This window comes from Athene cunicularia (assembly GCF_003259725.1).
Source record: "Athene cunicularia isolate RWA chromosome Z unlocalized genomic scaffold, athCun1 chrZ_part3, whole genome shotgun sequence".
Classification (NCBI taxonomy): Eukaryota; Metazoa; Chordata; class Aves; order Strigiformes; family Strigidae; genus Athene; species Athene cunicularia.
The window spans coordinates 6,507,168-6,526,751 of NW_020799144.1; the positions used below are offsets into that span (position 1 = coordinate 6,507,168).

Here is a 19,584-nt window from a genome sequence, read left to right on the forward strand (position 1 = left end):
GGGGGGGGGGGGGGGTGGGGAGAGGACATTGTTTTTTCTTTCAAAACTGAGCTGCAGTGGGCTGCAGAAGAGATTAAGACACTAATGTTTTAGGGAAAGATTTTTATTTTTTTTTTAAACTTGGAAGTAGCCTTTGCATGCCTTCTACATGAGCTAGATGGCATCTCAGTTACAAAAAGAGTTTTGCTACTTTACTCTAAAATGTCTTTATCTGTAATCTTTTTGTATCTTTTATCTTTAAACTTTCCTTTAGCATTGCCAGAATAGTTGGTTTCCTTCATGTTTGGTCAATTCAGTCTTAGAAGTAATAAATATTCCTCTGCTTATTGTCAGTCCTTTAATTGCACAGGGCAAACAAAACTAGGCTCTTATTTACCATGGGGGTGAATCCCAGAGACCTCAGCAGGACCTTTTGCAGTCTGAAGCCCACCCTGACAGGTTTTATAAATCCTGCTAATGTTTGTCGTGGCACCACAATGAGGGAAGCTCCTGCTAATTTAATTGAAAATGGTACCTCTTTCAAGGTTTGTCTTCTGAGGTAACAAAAAATAGACATTTTGAAAAAATTTTTGAAAGTCACTTCTTGATACCAGATGTGAAACTGTTAGTTTTAAAGTATTCTTTTTGCTAATGTGTCAACACGGGAACTGCTTTTGGTGCTCTCTACAACCCTTTGCTGAAGCAACGCATTTTCAATAGTCATGTCTCTTCATACCTCCTCTATGCACTGATCTGTCTGAAGCTCTCTGCTCCAATCTTCTTTGCCCCCCTAGCACCCTGTTACCAGACATAAGTAGTGAATAAGAACACAAATTTAAGCCATCTTAGTCGTGTTTAAATGTGAAGGATAAGTAAAGTTTCAGGGTAGTTTAGCTATCCATAGCTGAAATCTGGAACAGAAAACAGTTCTGGGACACCATTCACAATATGTCAAAGAAGTCAATGAAATGAAAAATTTTCAGATTATGCTTTGAATTTTTGGCAATGGGGTTTTATTGTAAGGCAGAATCTAGTGATTTTAGGTTAGATAAGCCATTCGGCTCTTAGAAACAAAACACAGTGGAACTTATTGATTTTTAAGCAGGGGTTATTTTGTGGTACATGTGACAACTCCATACCTCAGCTATGTATAAGCAACATTGTATCATGGAAACCTGATTAGTCTGATAATGCAGTAAGTGGAAAGTTAAATAATTCTGTAAGAAACATTTAGCATCCCAGAGGGCTTTGCTGTTTGCAAAAAGGAAACATAACAAGTGGTGATCTAAACTTATTAATGTACTCTGTGGAGTGATTAGTATCTTCTCTATTTGTGAATGGCATGAGATGAATTTTGCAGTAAAAGCTTTGAAGAAATGATTTGAGCTCCAGTTGCCTAATGAACCAGGGACTTCCAACAGTGCTTCAGAAATTCTTTACACAAGAAAACAACAAAAATTCATCATTCTCTCTTTCCTTTTGCCAGAAGTGGCTCCTACCAGCCAAATACTAAAAATAATGAGTACATTTAAATAACTGCCTTGCAGCTGTTCCAAGGAGAAATCCAGAGCATTTTCCATTATAGTGGCCTCTCATGGCTGTGTGGTTACCAGAGCCAAAAAACATTTCTCCCACTCTGTGCCACTGCATACTTCTGTATTTTCCCTTCTTTTTGTTTGAAATAGAGTGGAAGAGATTTAAACTATCCTTGCCACAGAATGGTCATCCTCAGTACCTTTTTCTTCATAATGATGTTTGAGAACAGACTCCTGTGGGGTGGTGCAGCTGTTCTCACCCCTTTCCCCCACAAAGCCCAACACAATTTGCATTTTGGATTTGGTGCCCAAATTTTTGCAGCCAACAAATGTGCTGATTTTTTTTCTTCCCTTTTAGGTAAGTAAACAAATTAACCTCTTTACTAAAACAGACCTCTGTTGGTGGTAAATAAGGTAAATGAGAGAACAAAATGAAATCGTGAGGCTGGAAAAAACAGTTTGGGTTAGTGGTATATCCACCCAGCTAGAGGCATCGCAGGGGAAACTTAGATACCAGCGTGCTTTTATTTTCATATTCTTACACTAGACAAGATAACAGGGGTTCAAAATACATCTTTGTTTTGTTCAAAGCAAGCTTTATAGGCAGCTGCTCAGTACTGTATGAACAAGTTACTGATAGTGAAACCATTGTTGCCAGAGCCTTGAGATTTTTTCTATATTCTGTTTATATATTTCACAAAACGGTGCATCAAAGCAGAAGAAACCCAAACTGTCTGTTTTATATTTCAAGAAAAAAATGTATTTGACATGATAAACAGAGGATAGTCTTGTTTCCATTTGGAAATCTCAATTTCCAGCTCAAAATGAAATTTGCTACACTCGTTAGCATAATTTTGAATAAGCATTTTGCTTGTAGGCTAAAGTCTCCCACATGCTCACTTTGCTGGTTTGCTTGGTGAGGAGTGATGGAAGGTGTGCCCTGGAGATGGAAGTAGCTCCAATAGCTTACAGCATTTTTTCAGCATAAAATGCCAGTCTTTCAGCTGCTGGAGCCAAAAATTAATTTCCAGCTTGGCTCACTGAGCACCAAACTGGATCCAAAGGATGCATGTTGTAATTCATTATAGATGGAAACTGACTCAGGATTTTAGAGATGCAGATTACGTTGTGGGTTTTTTTCTCCTGTTTCTTGCATTCTGATGGCTTCTGAAGTGATACAGATAGGGGACTGTGTGCCGCACCTCTCTCCAGAAAGCTCGTCCCAGGACTGGGGTCTTTGGGGAAGGTCTGTCCTGCACTGCACTCATCCTGCACAGCAACCTTCAGGGACTCACAACAGGTCAGATGTCTGGCTATGATGCTCAGGTTGATGATAAGACAGGCAGCAACCAAGGAGTGAACTGGGCAAGATAATAGGGAAGCCTAGTCTGCATCATGACACAGACTATTTCTGAAGGTGTAAAAGGTGACATATTTCAGTCATTAAATTAGATGATGGAATATAACTGCCTTCCTGTGTGTCTCACAAAGCCAGGAGGTGTTGAATCTATACCTATGTTTGGCTAATGTTTGTGAAGCTCAGCTTGTCAGGAAAGCTCCCCCAGAAGAAAATGAATCTTCAGGAGATTTACAGAAACACTTTTTGCACTCTATATGGGACATGTGGGCTCAATGCACCTGATCATGTCTCTCCTAGTGGCAAAGCCAATTAGCTTATTTTTGCAATACCTCCACACTGTAGTGGTGGCCTCCCTTTGAGAAGCGGTTGGAAGGCAGAGGTGGGGCAGCAGAGAAGTGCTGTGTCATCTTGGAGCGAATCTTTAATAATCAAAGCGTTTAAGCCATCCTAGCAATGTAAGGGGGTTGTGTGATGATGTAGAACTATGCCCTGATTCAAACAGTCTTCATTTCCTTCTTAACTGAAAAGCATTCGTCAGAACATGTAGGTAATGCTTGCGAGGGATGCAACTCATCTGACAACGGATCTGTGGAAAAGGAGCAACAATACAGCAGTGTTTGAATTGTTGGGTAGGTTGCTGGAGGGACGGTGTCACTTTTCTTGGATATTCCAATTCTTCTAGCTTTTTAATTTCCTAAATCTCCTTTTTCTTGTAGAATTCTGCAGTGAAATATACTTGATGTGTGCATACATGCTTCCTTACTGCAGCAGTAGAAAGTGCAAGAAGTTGAAACCACAGAGCTGGCAACCTGGGGCCCTATTGGGCCATCTCAGTATGCTCCTGACCATCACTGCTCTTCACTAACGCTCTTGTGTTTGAATAGTGAATTGCACGGTTCCTGATATATCTATCCTGAAAAGCTGTAGGTCCAAGTCGACATACTGCAGACTATAGTTAGTGACCTTGGCATCTTCCAGTAGAAAAGCATTTTCAGAGTTATCTGGACTTCCTGCTCTCACCCATTCCTTTTTCAGCCCATGGAAGCTATTTTTGAATTTGCTTTTGTAGTAGCTGACAAAGAATAAGCACTAAGGAAGGTCAACACCCTCCCTGGTTTTAGAGTCAGTCTGTAGAGGTCATAATCACAGCTTCCAACAGGATCTGTGCCACTTCTGAATTATACCTTCTAGCAGTAAAATTGCTTCTTTTTCCAGTGTTGCTGGTGACTAGATCTCTTTGGTACACTGAGTGTCTAGATATCTTAGGTTGCCCTTTTCAGGTATAAACTGTAGGATACAGTGAACTTCTCAGTTCAGGTTCTAATGGTTGCGACATTTCTTAGCTCTGAGAATCTGTAGTAATACAGTCTACTACAGAAGCATCCTTAAAATTACTGGATATGCTAGCTATTGCTACATGATCCATAAGTAACTTTATGCTTTATCATGTTATAGCAGAGTTAAAGGGATCCCTTTGCAAAGAGGTTCATTTCCTCCTGTCTTTTCAGCTGTGTGAAGGGCAAAATGAGTCTAGTGAAATGAAGAGGTGCTGTGACTGAACCGCCACATCTTATTGTACAAGGTTTTTTTAAGTCCATTGAACAATTACTTTGGGATATGCAGTTCTGAAAAGGGTATGTGAGAAGCAGTTGTATCTTGGTGGTAGGGTTTCATACTTCCATTGTACAGATGAAATTATATCTATACATAAGACATAGTAGGCATAAGGCTGTAATGAACCAGGACCCTTGTCTTGAGACTTTTTGATTTTTTTGACCTAGATTTTCGGTAGATGCCTACTCAACTTCTGCTTTTATCTTTAAAGGAAACATTGTCTTTTCTCCTTTATTTTTAAACTCCTTGTTTCTTTTGCGTTCTTCAGTTTGAAGAATAGTTTGTGGTTTTCATTAGTGATGGAGAAATTTTTGTTGCAAATGGGTATTTTTTCTCATCTGTTACAACTTTACTTTCATAAACCCCGTGGTTTTGCAGTTGTGGGTTGAGAAAGTATTTACATATTGATTCAATTATTCCTATACTTACTTGCTTATGCTTATTTTAAATATATTCTTAATTGATACCCTTATTTGGCGATTTTGAAGTTGGCAGTTCCCCAAACTTTTTCATGTCTAGGCTTCCTGGTATGTTGGTAAACTTCAGAGTATTTGCCTAAACTGAAATCAGTGCTACTGCTTTTCCATTCACTGATGCAGTAAATGTAAAGCTGTAAGGCACCTATTGCTGTTTTGGAGTCTAGTCTACCATTCATGATTCTGCATTTCCTCTGATGTTTTCTGCATTTCTGGGCAGCACTGAGAATGATAAATACTATTTTGAGGATCCAAGGGTAGGTACCTTAGAATTAAAAGCTCATCCTGTATAGAATGAGTCTTCTCAGTCTCACAAACTTTAAGGAGACTGAATGCAAGTTGCATGACTTGTGCAAAATCAAGGTCTCTGGTTTGTACTTGGCATTTCATTGTATGCAAAACTGTCATCTTCCTCAGACTTCCTTGCCAAATAAATTGCTTTTCATCTTGTCCCTGTGTTCTCGGTAAGAAAACAACAGCATGTTGAGGTTAATTCAGTAAAGGGGAAAAAACCTGAGGAGCAGACTGTGTTCGGAAAGCTTAGGGTTAAAATATTCTTCAGAGTTTTCTTGGATATGGAATCATTTTTGTGGCTTCCAAGTTTTAAAAGCTCTGTAAAAGTCAGACCTTAGTATTCTAAGAATGTTCAGCTCTGTTTCTCTGAGAGAAATAAATGCACTCATGCATACTGGGGGGGGTGGCGGCGGGTGTCTTTTTTATTTTATTTTTGTTAGGTGGACAGAGGAACTCTGCAAACTCTGACTGCAGTGGAGTTTGTAAATTGATCTTTACCCCTCAGGCACCTTGTGCTAGCTAATACTTCATTTAGACAGTATCAATCAGTGATGTCTGAAAACTTTTCCACCCTAAACATCTCACCATGCACAGTCCTCACCAGGTGGGCTGTCATCTTCCACCCAGCTGGCAGGATCCAGAGATGACTTCTCACCTTTCTGCTCCACACAGCCAGTGCCTTCTCCACTCTGGTCTCTTCCCTGAGAGGGGAAGGTGATAATGGTCTGCTCACTCAAGAGCATCCCGTGGGCAAGCTGCTCCATGCCTTGGATCCAAATCCCCACCCCAGTCTTTAAGCTGTGATGGAGAGGTGGGGCAGCAGCAAGATAAATCAAGCACAAAACACTGGAAAGTTGTGTACATGGACTCTTCTTCCCGGTCTTCCCACTGATGTGGCCCCATACCATCAGGGGAGAGGAGACAAGAAGACAAGTATAGCAAATAGTGGCTGGAAAGGCCAGGGCAAGGGGACGTTCTGGCCACTGGATGACTAGGTGTTGACTGTAGAAGCAGAGTGAGTTTTAATTGTTAAGTCCTAGCTCCACATGTCCTGGTCTATATGTGCTGTGTTGTGGTTATAACTATGTCTCATGATGTTAAGGGATTTAACTCCATGTACTCAGGATTTTCTCATTCTTTGGTTTGGGATAACTGTCTTCAGTATTAAATGAACTTCAGTTGGTTAGAGGAGGCTTTGCATTTAGCCTGCTATTACTCCTTTTTGCTTTATCTGTCTTGTCTGTTTATAATTCAGACGTTTTCTTTTTTGTACACAGATGTGTCCTAGAGGTTTAGTTAATATGGGCAATTTGCAGTTCAGTTTGTTTTAAACTTCTGTTGAGATATACTAAATGGATGAGGTAAATCTCAGGGCACTGTACATCTGGCTTACCCAAGCAATGAAACACACTGAGTGAAACTTCAGGAAATTAAAATATAAACTTCCCTGCCCCTTTTCCTGCAGGGGTAGGAGAGGGATGGGTCTGCCTGCTTGCATATGCCATTATGGCATGTTAACACTTTCGGTACTCAGAGATACGTTGTATTTACCTCCTGCTTGAGACTTTCCAGTCAGAAGTATCACGGCTACATGGGATGCCATGGGATTTATAGGCTGACCTGGGAGGTCAGAACTTTCCTATAAGATATGTGGTGGCATTTGAGAAGGTGGATCATCTGGAAGTCCCCTGTTTGAACTTTTGTCAGGAAACTGTCTCTTCTTTTGCACTTCTTATATAGGGACTGCAAAGATTCCTTTTAAAGGAGATCCCAGGTTTTAGATTAGCATGGCCTAAAAACAAAAGTACTCCAAAATCCCTTATGTGAGGACAGTGTTTTGTTCCTATGTCTTCAAAACAAGAGAAGAAGCCAGTGAGCCTCATGCTATTCCTCTGAATCGCTCAAGTGCTGTCGTGCTTTTAAATTTAACAAATCTGTCTTTTTAACATTTTACATACTCTTATGTATGTGACATACCTTCAGCCCTGGCATGGCATTTTGTGACTAAGACAATTTTTTCTTATTGTTCCTTTTTTCAGACTTATGTGAAAAAGCTCAGGAGGATATTACAAAATCAGGGAATTATTCACATTCTAAGCCAGTGCAAAATAAAGCAAAAAAAAAAAAAAAAAAAAAAAAAAAGGTTATCTACCACATCTTAAATTTCTGATATAAAAATACATATTCAGCCAGGTCTAGCTGGCCTCTCCATGGGAGTAACAGTGGAGCAGAAATTGTAACATATGGGCAGCATCCATCTGAAAGAAAAATTTAGATCGAGAAATATATAAACAAAGAGAGAATTTATTCAGGATTGCAAAAGTCCACTAGATCTGGAGTCCTGACCTCCTCTGTAATTCAAAGTGTAAGACTGTATCTAGATATTCCTACAGAGAGTAAAAAAACAAGGCATTCATGTAATTAATGCAGATGTTGGCAAGCTTTTATAAGGGCCACTAATTCATTCGTATGACTTCCTCTCTCCCTCAAGGGTTCTTATACTTGACCTGTTATTACTACACAGTCTTTAAGCAAAGAATTAAAGCCAGATGTCTTGTAGCTAGGTCTCTCTTTGTTAAGTATCCCTTATAAATAGGGGGTTTTCTATACAACAGAGAGATCCTACATGAGAACTTCTTTAAAATTCTTAAATAATGAAGGCTGAAAGGTTTTTAACCTAAGAGTTGGTGTATCCTAGAGGAACAATAAAAGTTTTATAATCACTGTGCTGAGAAATACTATTTACTCTAGCTTTTTATTATCCTGGGTCTGCAAATATTTCTGATCAATGTTTAGGCTGGAGGTAAAATCATTCTAAAAGACCTTTTTCTTTAATGCAAATCTAAATGTCATGTAATGCTTTTGGGATATAGGTGGAAAGTTTTGTATGTTGCTTTATTGGAATTAGCTTAATTGTGTTGACAAACAGAGGGAAATGAAAGGAAACAAAAGTAGATTTGTGTAATACTAAGGAAATCTTTATCAGATACTATCTACACTCAAGTCCAGTTATTACTACTGTTTCACAATTCTGTACATTTTTAGTTTCAACATGAAGGTTAGGTTAGCTGTAGTATTCCTTGCAGAATGGCTGGAACTGTCAAGAACAGAGTTTTATTTGCACGTTTTAACAGGAAGATATTCTCATCTTTTAGTGTTGTTGGTCTGTTATTTGATTTGACATTACCCAGTTTCTTGCTAAAACTGCTCCTATTTTTTGCAAAAATTGAAGTTTAGTCAGTAGAGTTTCACATCCATAAAAGCGTGGTGTTAGGGCCACGTCTCCTGGGTCTCTTTAAAAAGAGACTTTTTTTTGACATGAGTTTCTTGGTTTATTTTTTTTAATTATTGTTTGTACATTCTCATTGTTAAGCCATGCTAAACAAGGAACCACGATGTTATTCAGAGGGGTTTCTTTTTCTAGGATTTGCCTTTTGGGAATTGCACCTGAGTAATTGATTATAACTAGGGAAGGAAACTCATTAAGCATTTTCTTGTTAGCTGCCAGTTTTACACAAAATACATACATTCTGGTGGAGTATGGGGCTTGTTTGTTGCACCCATAGCTGTGCTCAGCTCAGTACTCTGCAAAGAAAATTAATCATGTATTCCCTGACATAGCCATAACACTAATGCAAGAAATAAGGTTTGACGCTTTTAACTCTAGTTAAGTCAAATATTGCTTTTCTGATTTCTTGCTTCACACCTTCTATTCTAAATTGGAATAAGCCAGTTAAGATGACTTATATTTAAAAGCATGGTGTATTACAAACCTTGTTTAGAAACGTGTCTGATGGAAAAAGAATGCTCATAGAAATACAGTGGCATGCTTCTTTTATTGTTTATAAATGCACTTCATGCTTTATGGACAGACATAGCCCCTGGCCCTGGCAATTTGCCATCTCAGAGCACATTGATGATTTTAATTTAGGGTGTTCTCCCCAGTTTTTAAGACAGGACAAAAAGGAATGCCCCTGATGAAGACCTGAATGAGTTAAAACTTGCTGGGAAATGTAATCCACTTTTCCACCTCTTTGAGGAGCTCTTTTAACAATGCTACAGCCAAACAACAGTTTTATGCACTGCTAATGTAAATAAGGTGTCCTGTAACAGAGTTAACTTTTCTTAATTATGAATTGCATGCCCTTAAGTGAATTTTTCAGCAGGTCTGCTTGGCCAGAAGCTCATGTGCTGTGCAGTTTACAACTACGTCAGAAATCATGCTAGGTCCCAGAACAGTTGAAAGCATTTCTGGTTGTTTCTAATCTGGTTGCTGTTATAGACTCCTCAGAGCAATTGTTTGTGAATTGTGGAATGCCATTTGGTCTGAGAAAAAAAAAATTGTTCTGAAGCATGTTTCTTTCCTGTCCCCCTCCCCACTCTCTGTGCATGTTTTGTCCATGGAGGCAATCATATGTTTTCAGTTTTGATGTCATTCTTCTTTTTTTTCTCTTTTTTTTTTTTTTCCCCATTTTCTTTCAGTCCACGGCCATGAGCGAACCACAGTGCTACTACAATGAAACTATTGCCTTCTTTTATAACCGAAGTGGAAAATACCTAGCCACTGAATGGAACACTGTCAGCAAGCTTGTAATGGGACTGGGGATTACCGTCTGCATCTTCATAATGCTGGCCAACCTCTTAGTTATGGTGGCTATTTATGTCAACCGCCGATTCCACTTTCCTATTTATTACTTAATGGCCAACTTAGCCGCTGCGGACTTTTTTGCAGGGCTCGCCTACTTTTACTTAATGTTCAACACAGGACCCAATACTAGAAGACTGACTGTAAGCACCTGGCTTCTCCGTCAGGGTCTCATTGACACTAGCCTGACGGCCTCTGTAGCCAATTTGTTGGCCATTGCTATTGAGCGGCACATTACAGTTTTCCGAATGCAGCTACATACTCGGATGAGCAACCGGCGAGTGGTGGTTGTAATTGTTGTTATCTGGACTATGGCCATCGTCATGGGCGCCATACCAAGTGTCGGATGGAACTGTATTTGTGATATCACTCACTGCTCCAACATGGCACCACTTTATAGTGACTCCTACCTGGTCTTCTGGGCTATTTTCAACCTGGTCACTTTTGTGGTCATGGTGGTCCTATATGCTCATATTTTTGGGTACGTCCGCCAAAGGACTATGAGAATGTCCAGACACAGTTCTGGACCCCGCAGGAATCGGGACACCATGATGAGCCTCCTGAAGACTGTGGTCATTGTGCTTGGTAAGTGCTTAATTTGCCTCTCCTATTCAACCCCCTCTGTTCCTTATCAGGTGATTTCAGTAATGCATGTCCAGCTTCTGGGAGGTTGGCAGCATTTGGAAGACACTAGAAGCAGTAGCAACAATAAAAACCCCCAGCATTCATTACTGTGTTGGAGCTATCAGGCTTGTTTATGGAATTCCATATATAAAAGATCTGGTCACTCTGCCCTGTAACATGAAACTGATGAAAATCTAGGACCGTGAGATGTGAGGTGATGGCTTTTTGCAGCAATGCAGGTTTAAAACCTGTTGTAGCAGCCTATCCTGTGCAGTGTTCACCCTTCTGCCTTTGAAGATGCCGAATGGCTACAGCCTTAAAAAAGTACAGGGAAGGCTCAATCTTCCACTGAAGTACCTCATCTTCTTTTTGCCACCCAAAAGTTATTGTGTGTATTCAGTCAGTATTCCCATGTCTGGAGAACAATGAGGAGCTACATACAGGCTATTGCTTGAAAGATTTTGTGTGTTAAGCCGGACAACATGTACAGTTCACTCAAGTCTATAATATTGGGCACATCTGAGTATCTGCCAGTTTGCTAATACAGAAAACTAGCATGTGAGGCACTGGTGTGCTTAAGCACACTGCTCAGGACGTGCCTACGTTTCAAGGCTTGGAAAAGGGTCAAACATGAGGCAAATGTCATGACAGACTTTGGAGTCAGAAGGTTCCTGTCATTTTGTGACTGGTTGTATTTGGCTTTTGTCTGGGGCTCTCTGTTTCCTTACAGCCTGGATACTGAGTACCATTCCCTGGTGATGTTCTTTGCAGTTTGTTCTGCTCTTTTTTGCGGCAGATGAGTGAGCTGCGGGCAGACAGAGATGGTGTCAGTTGTCATCTTGTCCCAACCTGTGTTCCCACTCACAAGGTCCTCCAACATGGTACACAGGTCTTGCTTTGACGTCCTGATTTCCATGGCCTTACTATAAGACTTGTGCTTTCTAGCAGTTACTGTCTGCACAAACATGTCAGAATAGTTGCAGATATTTACTGAGTCACTATGTTAACTCATGTTAGTTTAAGAATGTACATGTTGCTTTCAGACACAGTGTTTAGCGTTGTAACCAGAATATGAACTGTGTAGTTGGCTAGCCTGTCCAGCCATTGATGTCTCATTCCTCCATGTTCCACTGATTTCTTCAGGAGAAGAATCCATAAGTTTTGTGAGGGAGGCTGTAGTGGTGGGCAAAACCTCTCTTGATTGCCACCTCTCCACCTCCATGATCCTCCTTGAAGAAGGCAAAATGAGATTAAGAACACAAAGAAAATTCAGACTTTGCTGTGTCTTTTTAAGAAATAGATCCTTGTTTTTCCTCCTGAAGGAATTGCTATTCATACAGCAGTGATTTCCTGTGATGTGAAAGACTGGCTCAGACTTTTTTTTTTTTTTTAAAAAAGTAGTGAGTGAGAAATTGTAAGCGCTTATACCAGTGCAATGCAGAGTTGTAGGAATGAATAAATAAATAAATAGCACATGGCAGCTAATCCCAAGCATGTATGTGACTAGAGGTGTGTATGCAGCTGGAAGGCTAGGTAGTGACTGCGCTCTCCAGCATTCTCCTATGAGCAGGGGTCACAGCGAAGATGTACAGGCCACCCAGTGTGGCTGCAACAGTAGAGGTGTACAAGGAATATAAACCAGCTTTTTTTTTTTTTTCTTTATCAAGTACCTTATTTTTTCCAGGTATTGTTCTAGAAACAGTGGAACTCCAGAGGCTAAGTAGCATTAGCCAAACCAAAGGTGACTCAAATTTAGTTGCTGATGTAGTTCAGTAATATCTCTGATTCCTTATTGGAGCTATTTGGATTAAGATTTTTCAGGACTGGAGGTAGCACGAGTGGAAGCTTTCTTCAAAACAGGACTTTATTTCTCGTTGGTGGTGCAGTTAAATTCATTCAGTGTTGTGCACACACTCTGCTTTAGCACCTTTTCTAATCTGCATAAAACACCATTTACAGAGAGAGGCCACATATTATTTTATTAAATCTGTTTGAAGAAAAGAAAGGGAACCCCAGGCTGTGGCACTCTTCATCCTGTATTTAGATCTTCCACTTCAGTGTGATTTTGAAAAGGGGTTTTTGTTTGGTTCTGGGTTTTTTTTTACAGCAGTGTGGTTTCTTTGGTTGGAGGAGGTCGGTCATAGGGCTATAGTGTAAAGAAGCAGCAATGCTTTCACCTCCTTACCACGTGAGACACAGTTGCAAGATAAAGTTGTCTAGGAAACCACTGTGGGTTTGGGGTGCTTTTAACTAAAAAGTAAAAGTAATTTTTTAAAAAATTAACAAATTTAAAAAAAAAAAAAAAATAAAAGCCTGAAGCCAAGAAACAGGCCTGGGGGCAACCACAGAGACCAGAGACTTTTGGGAAGTTAAAAGTTTGTGCATCAAGGTGTTAAGCAGAATTCTAGATGAACTGTGAGAAATGTTCATTAGTTGCCGTAAACTGTCCATATCACTGAATTTGCACTTCCAATGGCGTATTGTTTTGTGGTTCTAAAGAAAAACAGCTGATCATCACTTTGAAGCACTTGGTTAGGTGGTGTTTCGGTTTGTAGTAGGCGGTGTATCAGCCTGTTGATCGGGCAGGCATCCTGGTGTTCTGGCACTGCTTGCAGTCTGCTTGCAATTCTGGCTTAAAATTTACACAAGCAGATGATTTAATTTCAAGTGTTGTACTTCCTGAGTGCCTTCTTGTAAAGGCAGTCAATGCATAGTACTGCAAGTTTATCTTCTTCAGTTTTGGGAAAGGCAAAAAAGGTGGTTATCTTTGGCTGCCTGGACCAACTTGCTCGATGCTTATCTCATGCAATCTGGCTTCTTCTGCATCTGTGAACAGCAATAATGCAGAGGAAGAGACCCCCTGCCTTTCTTAACGGTGCAGATCGGAGTAATGCATTGCCGTCTGAGGCAGAAACTAACTTTTTGCTGGAGATGGAGAGGAGAAAGGAAGGGTTTCAGTTTATTTTTAGGATTCCTCTTCCTCCTTTTCTGCCCCACAGCTGAGTGGGGAAGGAAGTTGGTGTGTGATAGCCCACTTACCCAGGAGGAGGCAATTAATTTTGGAGGTGAGGGAGGGTGCCTTGGGAACCAAGGAAAAACAGCTGAGAGTATGAGTAAACCTATGAGCACTGGCAGATAGAAGCAAACCAGTCCTCATCTTAGGATCTTTGTTAAAATGCTGCTCAGCCATAAGTAACCCCCTTGTGATTTGATTAGCAATGAACTGTTCGTTTGACTTTTAAACTTTCATAAGCGGGTCTTCCCGAAGTTGTCCTGCTGGCTTTACTCCCAGCAAAGGCCTTGCTTCTGCAAGCAGAAGATTGTCTTTTCCACTGTCCCCATCCACGCTGCGTTTTGAGGGGCAGGAGGAGGAGGGAATTAACACAAGAGCTGCTTGTTTGCTAGCTGCCTAACACGGCCTGCCCTCCTCCCGCCTTGCTGCATTGCTCCAAACGGAGAAGGTGCAGTCCTCCCGGCCGCGATGCTGTCAGCATGTGTGGGGCGGCCGCCAGCCACCTCTGACAAGAGGGTGATTGTGTGGGGAGGGCTACGGCTGCTTGACGCGCTGGCTGGAGCGGTCGGGATCTGGCACACTGCGTCATCCCACAGAGCGGGTGGGATACTGCATCCTAGGAACAAGTCAGAAGCAGAGAACAGATTATTTTCTTTTTCCTTTTCATGCCCTTTTGTTGTGTGTGTGGTTTTTTTTTCCTTGTGTAAAATATTTTAAACAGAAGGAAGTGATTTCATAGTTGAGCCCTTTTTCTTTTAACAAGGCTGCTTTTGAAATCTTTCGAAAGTAACAAGGAACATAAAGCTCTTTCTCTAGAGCATGCCTTTCCTTTGCGCTGGAGCTAAGGCAGGGCTGATCTGTGTACTACACATAGTCGTAAAATCAGGTCTGGTTTGGCTTGCAGCTCAAGGACACTGCCTTTCTCCACCACCATGTGTTACATTTAAATGAGCAATGAAGGGAACAGGCAGAAACCTAGCAGTAACTACAGCTGAAATTTGGCATCCTCCCTTCCATCCTCTACATTTTCTTATCTTACATTTAAGGACAAAGCTAAACTGTTTTTCTGGTGGAGGCCATAGTTAGACTCTGAATTCATTTGACGGGTTGGAATGGAAGTTTGGACCCAACATGGATGACAATGTCTAACTGCTATTTTAAGAAGCAGTGAAAGCACCAAAAAATTGTAACAGAGCTCAGGACTGGAAAAACTACCTCTGCTCTGGATTTTCATGGGCTGGGAAAAGCAATGAAAGGCTAGGGTCTTTTAGGGGTTCTTATGTGTCCGCATTTGTAGATAACTACCAGCTTAGAATGTTGCTGTTGATACGTTAGCCTTTATGTTCTTCTGCCTAAATACTGATTAAGCACCCATACTTATTTTGTCAGCTCTTGTTTATACAGTGTGGATAACTCTTCCCTATACCTCCATACAAATCTTTAGACATTCTTCTCCGCTTAGGAGTTAGACTTGAAGATTATGATATTGAGGTTTTGTACATTAATTTTAAATAGCCATAATAGCGACAACCCTTCTTATGTGTATTTTACCAATCCTGCCAATTAGCCTTCTGTGTTGGGTGAGTTCTCAGTGGTGTCTGGCTAAAATTATGCATGCCTGTTGAGCAAAGCACCACAGCAAGCCCCCAGGATGTAGGGAGAGCAAACAATTAATTCACAATTGCTTACCCATTATGTTCCTGGAAACTGAAAGGACACTTAGGTCTCTTCCACCTGTAAGACCATCTACTTTGTTTCGAGGAATGTGGTTTACTCTGTAAGATTTGGAAGCTAATGTGCCAGATAAATAAGTAAAGGTTCTTTTTGGATAAACTGTTGACATTTAAAGGAGTCTCACTGTGTTGAAGACAGTCCCTTACTTATAATGAAGCAATAAATGCAAGGAAAACATCTGGAAGTTCAGCATAAACATCTGGAAAGGGTGGAAATGCTCAGCAGCATTTTTTTCCTGCCCTATCTTTTTTGCCATAGTTATGAATTCCATGAGAGACTTACTTCTGTACTTCTGTAGCTTTTCTTTCACAACTAGGTACCAAATAGAGATGGAAAGCAGCAAAAGCTATGGTCATGCATCTGAGTGTCAACATATGCTGTAGCCAGACAGTTAAAGCAAACAAAGTGCATTATTGATAACTTTTAACTTTTCTGGGTGATTGATTGATGGAATGAAATTCTGCATATCAATCAATCAATCAATCAAAGATCAAAACCATGAAGTTCTGTGGGGGCACATTTTCTAAAAGATGTTTTCAATAACTATGTTGTCTCTCCTGGCATGCAGTCTGCATCTTTTCCTGCTTCCTCCACTCATGCAGCAAGAGCACTTGATTTTCAGTAGAAAATAAAAAGACCCTGAAATACTGCTACAACCTGAATGCCAGCACCCCATGTTTTGCAGAGGCATGTCTTTATATGCATACCCCTCCTGCAGTGTCAGGTGGTTAACTGGGATGGCTTATCTTCATTAGCCCCAAAATCATAAGGCTTTGACCTACCTAAGCCTTATTAACTAACTGTATTTCACCAGTTACAAAGTAAGTGGTTCTAGGCTGAGATGAAGATGATCATGTCTAGACAGATCTTGGTTGTGGCATCGCTTGTAGTTCAGCAGACCTTCCCTGCCCATGAGAAGTATTCTGGTGGGCCAAAGCAAACATCAACCCTGGCAGCACGATGAAGTGGATAAGATGATCTTTTGGAGAAGCCAGGGTTTAACCCTGAGCCCTGTGACTGGCAGAAGACAACTTCACCTGTTCACCTCCTCCCTTGGAGTCCTGCTGGCATGAAGAGAACTGAGCTCTCCAGCAGTGTTTTTCCCGAGATGACTGGAAATAAGGATGTCATCTTAGCTTGGAGATGTCTTTTCATCAGGTAGCAGCAGATGCATTTTGAGAGCAGCATCCAGCTGGGTTTTTTCCTTGACATTATTACACTTTCCTTAGAAAGCTGAGCTGGGCAGTGAGATCAGGCTGGAGTTCAGATGAGAGCAGCACATTTCACAGCTTCTCTGTAAGTGGGGGAGTGTAAAGCTGTAAATACTGAGTTACCCTGTGGCAAGCAAGGGGGGCTCGTTCAGAGTCACCAACCCTGCCTGATCCTTGTGTCACAGTAATGTCGCTTGTGTATTGATTTAGTCCTGACGGAAAACAGGGCAATAAACTCTGGAACTGGCGTTGGTAATATAAGCCTGAGCATCAATGACTTTCTGTTCTAGCACACAGGGTGCAGTTATGTGCGGTCCCAGTGTTTTTAGATAAGTATATTTTAAAAGTGCATAAACTGTGAATTTAACCCACAGTCGAGTAAATTGGGAAATTGTGGCTGATGGTTGTAGTCTAAATGGAGCACTCCTCATCGACTTTATAAGATTAATTATTACTACCATTGTATGGAGAGGAAAGATTTATAAGAAGTCCTTTTAGAACTGCAGTGTGACAGCAATACTTTCAAGCTGTATCATCAAATATTTGCACGAAGATCTGAAATGTTAATTTAAATTATTCTATAAGGGGGTTTTTATAGCATACCTTATCCTACAGGATTTTGGATATCCTCTTCTTTTCTTAGTAAAAGTCCTTAAGAGTAGTTGTGATTGCTTGGACGAAAATAACACAAAAGTTTGGGGTGGGGGTGGTTTCCAGGGCTTGTTGTTACTACTTATAATGTTGGGGGGTGGGTGGGGGTGTGTGTGTGTGTGTGAGACTCATGCATCTTAATGTCATTTCAGTATTGACTTAAAATGTGCATTTAGCTTGCAAGTAGGTGAAGAAGAATGGAAGTCTTCATATTATTGCTTATATTTGTTAGAAGATTTCATTGTGAAATCATTCAGATTTAATAACAAAATATAGAATTTTCATTATGTCTGTTATCCATAATGAGTGGACTAATATTTTTATGTTCATACATGTAACTGTCCATATTCTTATTTTCTTGGTAAATGCCGCTTGATTACTATATTAGATCTAGCACTGTTTTATAAAAGGAGGACAGTTTTCACAAAGAACTATTAAAAATCAGTTGCATTTCATCAGCAAAATGGGTTTCTGCTTTCAGTTAAAATAATGGAGGCATGAAAACTTGCTAAGGGTCTAAGCTGTAATCTGTACATAATTATGCAGTGATTGGAGTATGTCTTAAATTTAAGACCCTTTGAACTTACATAGGATGTCTCTTGCCTGCTTGTTTTTTTCATGCTGCTAGTAAAGGCAATACTATGTGTGCTCTCTGACAATCTGTCTCTCTAAATCTCACTCACTGATCATTTTTATTGTCATTTATAGCCTTGCAAATTAATTCCAGTTGATCTTTCCAAATTTTGTCTAGTAGACCCAAACCAAATCTCTTCCCAGTACTGCTTGGCTGGTGAGGATATTGAAAGGAAAAATAAGGGAGCACAGCATCTGGAAATTACACTGTGGTCATTTTGTATGATAAACTTCATAAGTAGCTTTCTTTTTCAAAACAAGCCCATGGAAGCTCTCCTTGCTGAAGCAGAAGTTATTGGTGTCTTGGATCCAGGTGGCTTTTTCTCTGAACCCAGAGCATGATCGGGTGTGTTGGGAGTCTTCCTTTTAAATGTTTTGCTTAATTTCTTCACTGACTCTCCCAAATAAATTTACTGCATGCCAACTAAAGCTGATATGTCCCTGGTAACTGTCTTTTCTCTAAAGTATGTCAGGTATCCCTGTGTAATTCATTGCTTCACCCTGGGGAAACCATTTGGAAGTTTCCCCCTTCTTTCCCCCTTCAGTTAAGAATAAGTATTATTTATTTTCATTTGGGATCCTTTGAAACTGTGCTTTGAGGAACTTCCATCATTTCCCAAGGCAGGAATGTGGTTTTATTTTACTTTATTTCTAAGGGGGAAAATCCCTCTAGTAAATCCATTCCTTTACATATGATGGAAATGAGGCCTTGTTTAATAAAAGTCATTCCCCTGACTTCAGTATAATTTATTACCTTTTCAGGGAAGAAATAAATTTAAAGGGCAAAGGAAAACTTTCTTCTAAAAAAGGCCAGAGAGGGGTAAATCTGGAGTAGTTCTTGGTTTCTACTCATGTTCAGCTTTTGATTTAAAAATAAAAAGATAAAGAAAATTATAATTGCTTGCATAGGTTGTCTAGTTTCCAGAAGGCTTCTAAATATGAATTGCAATGGCAAAAGTAGGTATTCTCCACAACAAGGCTAAGGGAATTGATTTTTTTTTTCTTTGCTATTAATAGGATTTGGAAATCTCACCCTTACCCCCAAGCAATAGAATCCAACCTTTTCTGTCAGATCCAGGTGAAATAAACTGATGGCTAAGCAGTGAAATTCACTTAATAAAAATCCACACTAAACCAAAATGAATTAGTACCATATCTCATTCTGCTGCCTGGCTCCACTCAGCAGTGCTACATCCATGAGTGAGTACTCATCAACCTGAATTCCTCCAGAATTGTGGAGATGGGGATGTGTTGTGGGATATTTGCTCTAACACAGAGGTCTTGGTAAACTCTGAGAAAAGCTGAAGGTCCAGGGTATAAATTGTTACCAAGGAAAAAATTTGAAAATCAGCTTGTGCAGGAAGATGTTACATGTAAAATGTCAGCACGTGATCAAGACCTACCTATCTCGGGCTTTTTGGGCTGTATTTTTTGAAACAGAAGATGGGAATCCATCTCGTAGAAGAGGCAACAGTAATGCTTTTACAAAATGGCTGCTTGCAAGATAACATTTTTGTCCTTTAAAAAGCACATAATTGCATGGGGACTTTGGTTCCAAATGTTTTGCTTAATTTCTTCACTGACTCTCTGGGTTAAATTTCTTGCATCCTCAGCCAAAACTGATACATCCCTGGTAAGTGTTAAAGCAAAGCATTTGTATTCTGGAAGATCAGGAGTAATGTCCATGTCCAGCTTCTGCCTTGTGTTTTCATCTTTGAGATACCATTTGTCCTTCCCATGTTTCAGTGAAAATCGCTCAAATGCTAAGCGAAATTTACAGCTAGATATCAGCTGGAGAAACTACCTGAATAAAAA

General features: G+C 40.2%; 1 protein-coding gene across 3 annotated transcripts in view; it reads left to right on the top strand.

The window, feature by feature from the left end:
- The window catches only part of LPAR1 (lysophosphatidic acid receptor 1), a 74,577-nt gene that overhangs the window by 26,658 nt on the left and 28,335 nt on the right, over positions 1-19,584 (top strand). For all 3 annotated transcript variants that reach the window (XM_026866636.1, XM_026866637.1, XM_026866638.1), the window contains one exon: positions 9,741-10,488. In XM_026866636.1, the coding sequence (XP_026722437.1) occupies positions 9,741-10,488 (748 nt within the window). The remainder of the gene's footprint in view (positions 1-9,740; positions 10,489-19,584) is intronic.